Source organism: Sinocyclocheilus grahami, unplaced genomic scaffold (genome assembly GCF_001515645.1).
Source record: "Sinocyclocheilus grahami isolate Dianchi unplaced genomic scaffold, SAMN03320097.WGS_v1.1 scaffold60.1, whole genome shotgun sequence".
Taxonomy (NCBI): domain Eukaryota; kingdom Metazoa; phylum Chordata; class Actinopteri; order Cypriniformes; family Cyprinidae; genus Sinocyclocheilus; species Sinocyclocheilus grahami.
Window position 1 is genome coordinate 1,964,595 of NW_015505239.1, and position 13,634 is coordinate 1,978,228.

Genomic DNA, 13,634 nt, shown 5'->3' on the forward strand with positions numbered 1-13,634 from the left:
GCTTTTTATTTAACTTCTTTTGGACTGATGCATGCAACACCCGCCGAGTGGCATTAAACAGCTTGAAAGATCAAAGACATTTTTTTATATAACTCCGACTGGATTCGTCTGAAAGAAGAAAGTCATATACACCTAGGATGATTTGAGGGTGAGTAATTTATGGGCTAATTTTCATTTTTGGGTGTACTAACCCTTTAATATTGTCGCGTTTTCAGGGTTTCATGGTGTCAGTTCAAAAGCTACTTCATCTTCAAACTGGAGAAAGTAATGGAGGATTTCCAAGCATCGGCCCCGGAGCAGAGAGGGCCTGCTAACCCCAACGTAGAATCGGTTACTTTTGAAGAAATGAAGGAGAGAATTCTTAAGATAGTGAATGAATACAATGGGTGAGTAACACACTAATTAATTGCATAGTGTGGTGCTATCACCAATTTTCCTTTCAGAAAAGCACTGGGTTTGTCCCTGTCTCTTTACCCCAGAGCAAGTGTGCCATCTTCTGGCTGTTGAATATAACCTAGCCTACACCGTTGTGGAGGATGCAGCAGCTAATTCAAACATTTTCTCTATCCAGGATCCCATTCACTATCCAGCGCTTGTGCGAGCTGCTCACTGAACCTAAGAGGAACTACACGGGGACAGAGAAATTTCTCAGAGGGGTAGAGAAGGTCAGTGTGTGATGTGTTATTCAGTTTAAGAACTAATCGGGCCAGATGGATGCTGTTTAGTTGTGTGTAGTGGTGCACTTTCTATAAAATACTTTTATTTTATAGAAGCCACATTTTAGTCCAACTTAAATATTCACTCATACATTTTCCCATATAGGAGGTTGTAAATGAATTTGCATTGTTTGTTATTGATACTGATTGTTTCTTCTCTTCATCAGAATGTGATGGTGGTCAGTTGCATTTATCCTACATCTGAGTAAGTAATTACACTTTACTATTAAAATGTAAAGTTACTACATATTAATTGAACACTTAGATGCCTTGAATCTATGTTTGGCCTCTTTGTAGGAAGAATGGCTGCAGCGGTGTCAACAGAATGAATGGAGTCATGTTGTCAGGGAACACATCTGCCTTTACAGAAAGGTGAGGAAAGTATATGGAGCTCAGGACTAGTCATTTAAAAAAAAATAAGCATAAATTTGATTTCCCTCTATATTACAGGAAAGTAAATGGTCCAGGAACGCCCAGACCATTAAACAGACAAAAACACTCCATGTCCAGTTCACTGGCCACAAATGGCCTTCCGGACAGTACAGAAAACAAAGAAACAAACACAGCACAAGGACACCGCAAATCGGCCAGGTAGGCTAAATTTGCCATTGTATCTCATCTCATATGATCATCACTCAAGACCAGAGATGGTGAACCGTAAAAATGAAATGCCAAGATTTACATAAATTACTGGAAAACCGTAATTTAGTTCATGATTTAATCAATGAACATGTTCACTTATCTTTCACATGATATAAAGCCCTGAATATCCTTTACATTAGTGAAATACAGAATATATCTTTGTGTTCCAGTGATGCATCTGTATCGGGCATTGATTGGCCTCTTGGCAGCTCTGTAAAGAACAAACACTTAGATGATGAGGAAGATGAGGGAATGGAGGCAGAGGAACATGAAGTAAAGAGGCTGAAATTCAACCAGGATGGCAATGATGAAGAAGAGGATGAAGATGAAGTAGACCAGCTGGTATCAACTAATAGCTCCTCAGATAAGTCAGAGGATGCCGAATCACCGTCATCCATGTTGCAGGAGGGGAGTGAGGAAGAGGAGGAAAGTAAACCTCATGGATCAGCTGGAGGCTCTGAGGACCAAGGTATCATCATCCCCCCCCCCCCGTTCTTTAAGGTTGTTTACACACTACATAAAGCACTTACATATTCTATTCTTTGCTACCGTAGAGCCTTCCAGCACACAGCCCGAGTGTCCTGTGGCAGATTCCAGAGAGGCTTTTACTGAAAGAGAGGTTCCTTGTGGCTCTGATGACTCCTTAGAAGAGCCCAGCGATATGGACCAATCAGAGCAGAGAGCCCCAGCGGGCGTGGTCTCTAGCTCTGAGGTGAGAGAAGGGGAGGAGCCAAGCGAGCAGGTCAGCAGCAGTAGCACGGATGAAAATGCCTCTGGACCCACATCCAGCAGCAGTAGCGTAGACTCACCCACAGAGGGCGACTCTAGGTCAGGGGCCCTGGACTCTGAGAGCGCAGAGGAGGAGCCAATGGAGCAGGACTAGAAGCCTGCAGACTCAACAATAACTGAGTGCTTTTGTGGAGATTAAGCAGATACGCACTAAAGTTGCCTTCGACAAAGGCCACCAGAAGCAACATCCAACTTACCGCCATGCGCCTTTTGGTCGAGAGTCCAGTCTACCTAACTTCTCCAACTTTCCCAAACTGACATTTTATGCAGATGCACATAGGTTTTTATTGCTGAAGTGAAGGTTTTAAACTGTCTTTTTACAGTCTCCCCCCCCCCCTTAATTGCATTCATGTCAATGTTTTCTGTTTTGTCACAGAGCTTAAAGCAGTTTGACTGAAGTTTTTTGATGTCTAGTAATCACACTGTCAACTGATATCACTAAAAGCTAGTTAAAGAAATATTCATGATTAAATACAAGTTAAACTCTAGACCGATGTAGCATACCTTTGGTTACTACAGGAAATGATTCCAACTCAGAAAAAGCAAAAGTGGAAGTTGCTTGCTCAGACTTTTATAATAAATGTATTTCAAAGCAGATAAATGTTGTCATAATTTACAGCATGGCTGTTGTTGTTGAAACTTAACTTGTATTTAACCATGAATGTTTCTTTTAATATTTAAGTCTTGGTTCATGAGAGTTTAATCTGTATCCAGTCTTGTTCTAAGCTTTAGGTCGGCTAGGACATGTCTCCTCTGCATTGGTGTATTAATATTTTAGTCACCTCGTGTCAAGCATCGGGGCAGTGGAGTTTATCGTCTTGTTCTCTCTGAAGACCCATAACTGGCTACTGTTCAGGTTACGTTCCAAGCAAATACAAGCCATAGCTATCTTTGTTCTGTTAAATGATTCAAGCCTAGCGTAACATCATTTCTTTCTGGTCGTTTGTGTGTAACTGACAGGATGTAAAATCTCTTTTCTCACTTTTGTATTCTTGTGCGGTCTGCGCTGCATTGAAAGTGAGTGGTTTATGTCAGGTACATTTACCTCTTAATTCAAACTGATTTCATGATTCACGTTAATTTATACCAGCAGAGAAGTTGTTTTGGTTTTTGTTGTTTTGGCAGGTGGTTGTTGACTGCTCCGTCTAGCTCAATTACAGTGTCATTTGTGGCAGTCCAACCCCAAGTTGTCTCACCGATTAACAGCTGGCTGCCGTTTTGCAGCTGTGTTTTTGATATTTAGAATTTAAAAATTTCTGTAAAGTAGTGTTTTGTAGAGCATCGTGTTCACTGCCTTTTGTGCATCCATATATAATTGTATCATTTTCTTCGGTGTATTACTGAATGCGTGTGATTTCAATACAGTATTCAGACGAAGCAATAAATGTTATTGTTTTAAATGTTTGGAAGACCCTTTAATTTGTCAAACAAACATGTTTCTGCAGCTGAAATTACAAAATGTTTGTTTCATGTTCTGTCTGTTGTTTTATTTCATGTACCATAGGCATGTTTAAGGTAAACTTGATTTTTATATAAAGCTGGGTAAAGGTGTTCCTATGATTTCATGATCAAAGGCTTTGATATTCAGGTTTCTAGATGTCTTTAAATTAAGTCTGTGGGATTATTTTTGGCTGTTTTATTGAAATCAAAAGCCTGATCATTTAGAGAAGTAATAACACCGCTATCCTCAACAAGCCACACAATTTGATGCATTCACGTTGACAGTTTGTGCTGTGGATGAGTTTTTTTTCAAAGTTTAATACTCGGTGAGCACTACTAACTTGTAGGATGTCATTCATAGGAGGATTATCGTTACATAACGTCTCTTATGCTTTCATCCGGGCCTTTTCATAATCCTTAATCATGTTCCTCAAATTAATACTTGCCTACTAATTCATTTTGCTGTTATTAAGCTCTTGCACAAATGTTTCTGCTTCATTTCCCAAATACAAGTTTCCTTTTCTTATGTCACAGTCATACATCTCTAACAGGCTCCTGTTGACACAGAACAATGATTTCTGCAAGTTCTTTCAAGAAAGGAAAGCTTTATTTCACCTGTCTGGCTGGCTAATTTCAGAGTCGCATGAGTATGGTCGACTGAAACTTACCCAGCCCTCTCAGAGGAAATGAAAAGTGGATTCCTGCCATGGTGCGTGGCAAGAGGTTACGTTTAACTGTCGTCTTTGAACACTTGTCTCTTGGGAAATAAGCCTGCATGCTGTGGGAATAGAAACAAGTCTTAAGTAAATAAATTGTAATTTGATCCTCGGGACAGGGAACTGAAGCACTTATTAACAGTGAAGTTGAGTGACTATTGAGAAATTTCTTATGTCATGAGAGTAGCTCAGCTACAAGAATACTTTCTCAGGCCCCAAAATGTTAAATATTTTTGTATATGGGTAGAATCTCATGACAATATGTTCAGGTCATCTTTAACCCAAAAGAGAAAAATGTTTTCCTTTATAATGAAAATTAAGCTTATCTTTCAGACTTCATTTTATTTATTTGCATATATATATATATATATATATATATATATATATATACTGTATATATATATAAAATATTATCTATTGAATAATAATAACCAGGAGCCAAATATTTAGGCATTGCTTTAGCAAACTGAAATTCAGTTTAGAATAAGATGCCAAATTTTCATGATTCAGGATGGATAAAATCAAGCTGAATATCATGTTTCTCTGACAAATGTCAAATAACAAAGTAAAATGAGTTGCAAATGGCAATTCACACTGACTTCAAAATCTGCATTTCAAAACACAGAATACCAACCTGATATGCAAGCAAACTAATTTCTAATTCTAAACCCGGCCGTCCTGTATAATTTCATTCCAAAATGAAAAGTAGCTTACGTCCTTCATGCGCATTATCACATTTGCATTCTAGACGTGGCTTGACTCGGATCGGATTGAAAGTTCACTGCTTGGTCATTGCTGTAACCCTTAACGTGGTTCGAGTGAGGGTCAACCTCACCATGCACAATCTCTGTGTCATCCAATAGAGGGTAGTGTTTAGTCTCCCAGCCAGGCCTAACATGTTTACCCCTCCCCAGAATGAGGAGACAGACTGACTGCCCCAGGGCTGTAGATATGGGATTCTGTCGTCCTCTGTTCTGCTTCCCCTTTATCCTTCTCCCTGGCATGACGTCTCGATGGCTGCTCAACTGCTGTGGGCACCGTGGCCAATGCAACCTTCAGCTGAGACTCCCACGTGGCTCTCAGTTTAAAGAGCCTGGAAGCTGAAATGAGGAAGCAATCACAAACTCTAAAAACGTATATGACTTTTTGAACTTGGTTAAAGGATACTTAGTGTCATATAGCCAGACTTCAGACTACTTAAAGTCTGTTCCACTTTCCAATTTATCCTGGTCAAAAACTGCCCAATTAGACAGGAAGAAACTGCTTGAGCTGCATGCAAAGTGACCAGTCACAGAATGGTCAATTATATGTTCAATAATATATTTATAATTTTACATTACATTTATGCATGATAAACTGGGTTGTCAAAAGGATGCCAAGGCAAAAGTGTGGTCTTTCAGCACATGGATGACAACTGGCAAGGGCAGGCGGATAGTGGAGTGAAAGATGTTTGCGTAGGGCAGTTCTAGTTTTTATTTTAAACATTTAAACCTCTTGATGATCATACATTTGTTTGAATACCCTGTAGAGGGATGAGTTGTCAAGCGCAGTTCCCCAACAAAGCTTGAAGTCTTGGAATTCTTGCCAGACTGTTGCAGAAGTGCGATGGAAAAAATACACTGTTCCCAGGCTCATGTTGTTTGAACTACCACTGACTTGTCAGACAGACATTGACCAAGACCATCCTGGACTTCATGTTCAAGGATGAAGCAGAGTCAGTTCACTTATTTTGCCTATTTCTGTATCTAAAGATATACCATTAAATGGGAAAATAACTCACAAATCCTCCCATGTGTGCTATTTGGAATTTCTTCTGAGACTTAAAACGAAGCTTGGCGAGAGATGAAGTAACAAGAAACTACTGTACAAGTACAAGAAATTACTTTCTTATTGCAAAATGTATCTGACATCTGCTTTTTGCCATCTGTTTTCTCTGCATAAACAGGTGAGGGAACATATTGAACGCAGTCTGCCAAGCCCATTTTCTTGGCTCAACTCTTTACAGGGTAGTTACAAGATGGAATCGGTGGCAAAACGCCTGTCATGTAAAGTCCCTTGCCTGTTATGTATGGTCCTACTGTATAAACCCTTAGAAAGATTTACCTCAGTAACCATAGTTTCTGGCTAAATAAATAAATAAATGAATGTATGGGATTTTCCCCAAACAGTGTAAGAGGCATTTAAATACTTTGTCATTATTTGCCTGTGGATAATAATGAGTTACACAGCTTAATTGTAGTACCAGATAACTAGAAACCTATTTTGACAGAAACTGTCATTGTCAAGATTGTACATAACTTTTTGCATTAAAACATTCAGGTAAACAATGACAGAAAAACAATTAAGACTCCTGTTATATTTATGTGTAATATCACACTCACTGGACTGTATCATCCCTCGAGTGTAAAAATAAATGTACCAGGGCACTTGTACACTTATCTAATTGTCAGCTATCTACATATTACATGTATATATATATATATATATATTTGGCAGATGTTTTTATCCAAAGCAACATGTGTTGCATTACAGCCGTAAATTTGATCTGCTCATGCATTTCCTGAGAATCAAACCCATAATGCTGTTGTTGCAGGTGCCCTGCTGCTTGAGCTACAGGAAAACGCAACATGTTCTGTGATACATTTGTGATGTGTATTAATAATGATATAAATGTGAGTTATACTGAGAGGACTTGTGATGCTTTGTTGATGTACTGGCCTATACTGATCACAACGGAAATTGTCTGCAGTGCACTGTTGCTATGGTTACTTCAGATGAATGGGACTTCTTGTCATTAATATCTATTTGGCAACTGGTGAAAATATGCACTTTCATTTGTAATAGAACATCTTTTATGAAAACACCATTAAAATGATCAGAAATACATGTTGTTTTCATTTGCTTTAAGGGGTTCATATATATATATATATATTTGGCAGATGTTTTTATCCAATGCAACATGTGTTGCATTACAGCCGTAAATTTGATCTGCTCATGCATTTCCTGAGAATCAAACCCATAATGCTGTTGTTGCAGGTGCCCTGCTGCTTGAGCTACAGGAAAACGCAACATGTTTTGTGATACATTTGTGATGTGTATTAATAATGATATAAATGTGAGTTATACTGAGAGGACTTGTGATGCTTTGTTGATGTACTGGCCTATACTGATCACAACGGAAATTGTCTGCAGTGCACTGTTGCTATGGTTACTTCAGATGAATGGGACTTCTTGTCATTAATATCTATTTGGCAACTGGTGAAAATATGCACTTTCATTTGTAATAGAACATCTTTTATGAAAACACCATTAAAATGATCAGAAATACATGTTGTTTTCATTTGCTTTAAGGGGTTCAAGCCTTAATGTGAGGGGGCCAGACCTTCACAAACCCCCCCATAATTTGCACCCTGGTTTTAAATAATTCTAATGTTTGTGAGATGCAAAGCAATGCAATAAATCAATCAATCAATAATCAGTTGCTTTGAGTGAGAGTGTTTGATGCATTTTGTTGGATTTTTGGTTGTTCTTCTCTCTCTCTCTCTCTTTTGACAGCATTCTGTCCCCTTTTTTTATGATCTTCTTGTAATTGCTTGGAATTTTGAAAATGACATCCCACTTAATGGGATTTTTTGATGCAGTGAAGCAAAGCCAGTACAGGTCATCTATTTGAGTTTAGATGTTCTGTCAGACATTCAATTAAGTGTTACAGTACAACACAACATAATGTATCATGTATATATTTATTACTGAGAGATGCAGAGGGTTTTGCAAACCCTTTAGCTGAATAAAATGTATAATATTACACCTATTTTATGTATATACTATGTCTCTACCATTTTTGTGCAAGTCATTTGTAAAACATTTGTTTTACATATAATTCTCATGTGAACTGTACACATTCACTGCATAATGCAGTTCATATAAGAATGGTTTTACAAATGACAAAAATGGTATATACACAGTGTACTTATGTATAATAATGTAAAAGATTACCTACTATATTACTACAGGCTGTCATTTAGCCTTTGCATAGTCGTTTTCAGAAAAAAAAAGTTGCTGTTTCAACAAACACAAAACTCATTTCATATTTTGTCGTACTTTCTGGCTCATTATTCATCTTAGCATTGTTAAGATCCAGTCCTGCTTCAGAGAGTTGGCAGCTAATTCTGAGTAATACACACATTGATTGGCATCATTACAGGGTTCGTGGGCCTGTGGCCTCTGCTGGAGTATTACAGTCTAATGAAGTGCTTTAATTGACTCTTGTAGAGGCTGTTCCATCATTGCTCCATTTATAGATGTACCCTCCGCCTCTCAGGCTAATAGCGGCCGAGGACCTGGTTTACTACACAGCTAGGCTTTTAGCAGTCATTTTGTGCAGGGAATGCTGCTTTTTGCAAGAGGCTGTTAAAAGTGTAAATGGGAGACTAATAAAGAGGCAATTTGAGTGATTTTGCCCCTGATATAGCAGGTGCCTATCTGCGTGTGCATGTTCAATACCTGAGGAAAAGCACTTGGGAAATGGTGGGGAACATTTTGTGTTTTGGTTCTGCAATACATCGAATTTTATACAACTGACTGGTATGGAAAAATAAGATTTTGATCATTTTAAAGAAAAAGTGGCACACTCCTATGCAACATTCCACTATAAAGCTACGTTCAGTGTTTTGGGTGGTTGGCAGGGTTATCTCAACGGCCTTTCCCTGGCCAAAGTCAAAAGAGCCCAAGCTCAAAATGCATCCCACCTTCAACTCATATCTATAAGAATTTTTTTTAGCTGTTTTACAATTATAAGTCTAATATCTTAAATGTAAATGTAAAAAAAATCAGTATGAAAAAATGGATACTGTGTGTTGTAATTTAGCAACGGAGAAATGGAACCCCATACCGTCAAGGTACACAACAGGTCAATCGACTGATCTTGACATCCAATTTGAGCATGTGCACTAGTTAGTGTTGATTATTGCAGAGAGTGCACAATTATGTGGACAGGTCTTTGAACGGCTCATAGCGGTCATGCACTCAATCAATTTCCCAGTGTGATTGCATAGCAACTCATATACTGGTGACTAAACAAGCTACATATTACCAGAGGTTATTATATGATGTGATCTTCACCATTATAACTATGCGAAATAGTCAATTCTTCATAATAGGGGTTGGCGGGTATGAAAGGACCTGACAAGTGAAAACCAATAAAATCAATAACGTCTAAATAAAGTGAGTGGATTGATTTGGAGAAAGCTTGTGGATTTAGGACTTGTGCTGCCTTTAAGCTGGTCTTTGAACCGGCATGTTGCTCTGCAGGCTCTTCCATCAGCACTGCATCATCCCCCGAGGGAGATATTAATAGTTCTGATGGTCAATAAACCAAATCTCCCATGACATATTATATGTGACTCACTGTACCTACACAGGACTGATGCAGGCCACCAAATGGAAGGCTCTACGGTAAAGATATTTCTTGCATGAAATAAATAAGGTGGACAATTTAGTGAAACAGTTTAGCTAAATAATGTATTTAAAATATTTGGATCTGTCAGATTAATCAAATTTCAATGTATTTTATTTCTGTAATTATGAAATAAATGTAATTTAAGTTCAATTTAAATAAAATATAAACACAAAATGTGAATGTTAAATGTAAAGTTTACTATTTATATTTCCTTTATATTGAACTAATATGCTAATTGTGATACCGCAAAAAAACTAAATCTGTCTCATTTATTTATCTTGCTCTTTCAGTGGCACAACATTCCACGGAATCCTTAGAATTCCACTTTGGTCCTGCTTTCCCAACACACTCAAAGGCAGTAAATCTACAACACTTTCACTCTAACATAGAAAAAGAGGGGCAGTAAATTAAACGAGATGCTACGCCACATTGTTACACTGTCAAAGAACTTTTAACATAAGAAGATTACGTTTATTTGTAGCAGTAGGGGCATTCAGCATGTTCTGTTCCATTTAAAACATTTGGCAATTTTGGAAACGTTACGCCAGCGACTTTTATCCGGCACCATCAAATCGTCAATTTAGTGCCGCATTTATCTCAGTTTAGAGTTCCGTTATGTCACTCATCACTAAACTTAAATTAAACGGTTAAATAATTACTAAACAAGTCTATGATTCATCATCATATAATCTGTTGGCTTGCTGACTTGCTTAACAAAACTGGCAGTTTTTTTGGCATAGCTCATCAAAACTCAATTATGACCCACCAAGGCGTGCATAAGTCATTTCCAATGGGGGGGAAAAAATCTGAAGTGTATTTACAACAGCATTCTGATAGCAGTACAAAGGAAATACATGTTAAGCACTGTGCCTTTGAGGTTCAATATGATGTTTAGCTTCTCAAAGAGAGGGTGAATGCTGAAGAAACAGGTCTTGGAAGGATGCCTCGAGGTGCTCAGGGAAAACATAATGGAACAGTGCTGTACAGTAGCTGCTGCCAGAGGAGAGCAGAGCGACTCTCACCTCAATGACAGTTCTGACACAACAGTGCCTACGGCAACCAACACTGAAACATCATGTGGTTCAGTGTAACGTTTTCATTGCACACCACTGCTCTCACTTCCAATATTTTGACATTGACCTACAGGTGTGGAAAAGCAAACGCAACGGGAAAATTCTACAGTTGTAGACAGTATTTTAGTAAGACACAAAGTGAATTTAATCGTAAGTGGGACAAGAGACAAGACATAACATTTTGTTTGATTATTTGATCTCTTAAGTTCTACAAAAACACTTATGATGAATGTGCTTTTAGTTTTTGAATGTATTTTATTTTGGGGTGAATCACATTGTATTTCACAAACCCCACAAATCCTCATGGCTGTATCATGGTCTTTATTATTATAATGTAATTATTATTTTGAATATAAATAAATATATTTTGTTTTGTTTTTAAGTTTGGCAAGGTCAGTTCAAATAGAATAATCCAGTACAACTTCATGATATTCATTATTCAAAAAATGTAACTCATAAAATACAAATATTTTTACTTTTAAAAAAATGTTTGAAAACTTTTTTAAATAATGGTTTACATAGTATTCACTCACATGTATTGAAATATTTTCTTTTTAATTTTCTCAGAATCATAAAAGCAAATTTGTAAATTGTATTAAAGTTTTTCAAAAATGCAGGAAACCAACATGATTTTTTTAAACAGTGATGTCCTCCCTATTTTTATTCTGTCCTTTTTAAATGATGGGAAAAGATCCCTTCTGCAGCGCTAAAGAGAAAAGCGCACTTTGAGTTACTGCAATACTAAGCCATAAACAACATGGCTTAACAGACCTTTGAACCTAAAAAGTCCATGCTAAGTTCAGGGGTCAGATGACTAGTGGGGGTACATTTTACTTGCGGTCATGCACAGGGTCAAGACCATTCTTTAGAATTTGTGTGTTCACAAAACAAACGCATGAATTGCATATTTTCTGACTTGTATAATTTCCTGAATTGCACCGCAGGGATCAATAAAGAATCTCTTTTTAATTTAGGACTGATGTGAAAGTCACAACAGCATTTGAGATAATATATTGCTACCAAACTATCATCAAACAGGCGAAAATTTGATGTGTGATGCTTGAACGCTGCCGTTCATTTTGTGTAGTCAAATGAGAGAAAGTTCTCTGTGACAACAAGTAGGCTGCTGAAACATTAGTGAATAAATGCAATGAACCATTGTTGAGTGAACTCCCCAAAGGACTTGTCTCAAACAAAGCTGAATGAATAGACGGCAGGCATGTTTCCTCATAACGAGAATCAAATGGTTCAATTACCATCAACTCTATCATCTATTTTAAAGTCTGTCATCATAGTCATCAGATTTTCACATTAAAAAAACATAAAGAAAACAATGCATCTCACTTTTGGTTTTGCTGTGCAGCTGTCCTCCACACTTCATTTCTAGAGTTCAATTCACTGGTCCAAATGCATCTACAGCCCAGAGCCTGAAAGATAACAGTGTAAGCTTTGTGAGAGATGTGTGGATAAAGAAAAGGTCAGTGTGACTGAAGTGTGGGCTTTTTCAGCTGGGGGGACAGTGACAGCTCTGTGTTTGAAGACTGACATTTTTCCACAGTTTGGTAGAACCTGTTAGCGCAAGAACATTTGAATCGTATCTGGAAATCAGATTAGAATCATAAGGTGCATTCAAGTCCTCTTGAGACGTTGTGAAGTTGTAATTTACGACTTCAGTTGTGTTCAAGTAAATTTGCTCTGAACAAGAAGGTTGAAGTACCTTTCCAACATAAAACTCAAGATTTTTTAGCTCAACATCTTCACAATGATGAGTAAAGAGTGCATAATAGCTGTTTTTGCCTTTTTATGTTTTTATTCAAATGTGCTGTAAATTGTATCTTTATATAGGCTATTCTACACTATTCGCACTGTTTACAGAAAATGTGAAAAACTAAAAGTCTTTGCTTTCTACAGAGACTTTTCAGTGCTTGGTTATTCTTCAGTTTTGATCAAATAAACATTTTTGCTTTCCATCACCAGAAATCTGTTTTAGAAGTCTATTAAAACTATGGAAGAATGGGTGCTCACATCGAAAATACTCCAAAGAGAAATCTGAACGTGTGACCTGCTATTACTCTATGTTCTTTTGTGAGTCTTACATACAGTGCCTTGCGAAAGTTCTTTTTTTTTCACGTTTTGTTATGTTGCTGCCTTATGTTAAACTGCTTTAAATTACTTTTATCCCACATCAATCTACACTCCATACACCATACTAACAAAGCAAAAACAGATTTGTCACAACTTCGTAAATGTATTAAAAATAAAAAAACTGAAATAAGTACATTGCATAAGTATTCATACCCTTAACTAAATATTTAGCTGAAGCACCTTTACAGTCTCAAGTCTTTTTTGTTTGATGCGACAAGTTTTTCTCATCATCATTTGGCAATTATCCACCTCTTCACCTCTCAAGCTCTGTCAGGTTGGATGGGGGCAGATGCACATTTTCAGGTTTCTCCAGAAATATTTGATTGGGTTCAAGCTCAGGCTCTGGCTGGGCCACTCAAGGACATTCACAGAGTTGTCTATAATTGACTCTTGCTGTGTGCTTAGGGTCATTGTCCTGTTGGAAGGTGAACCTTCTACTCAGTCTGAGGTTCTGAATGCCCTGGACTGGGTTTTCATTAAGGCTATCTCAATATTTTGGTGCACTGAGCTTTTCTTCTATTCTAATGAGTCACTCAGTCTCTGCCGCTGAAAAACAGCTCCACAGCATGAGGCTGCTACCAGCACACTTTACTTTTGGGATGGTACTCTGCAGGGGATGAGCAGAGCTGGTTTCCTTCAAACATGATGCTTGGAA

General features: G+C 37.7%; 1 protein-coding gene across 1 annotated transcript in view; it reads left to right on the forward strand.

Moving 5' to 3' along the window:
* Positions 1-3,578, forward strand: part of LOC107584479 (serine/threonine-protein phosphatase 4 regulatory subunit 2-B-like) — a 5,962-nt gene extending 2,384 nt beyond the window's left edge. Inside the window, exons 3-9 of the mRNA XM_016271116.1 lie at positions 216-386; positions 572-665; positions 884-921; positions 1,014-1,088; positions 1,167-1,307; positions 1,529-1,827; positions 1,913-3,578. Of these exons, the coding sequence (XP_016126602.1) occupies positions 216-386; positions 572-665; positions 884-921; positions 1,014-1,088; positions 1,167-1,307; positions 1,529-1,827; positions 1,913-2,241 (1,147 nt within the window). The 3' untranslated portion in view covers positions 2,242-3,578. The remainder of the gene's footprint in view (positions 1-215; positions 387-571; positions 666-883; positions 922-1,013; positions 1,089-1,166; positions 1,308-1,528; positions 1,828-1,912) is intronic.
* The last annotated feature ends 10,056 nt before the right edge of the window (positions 3,579-13,634 follow it).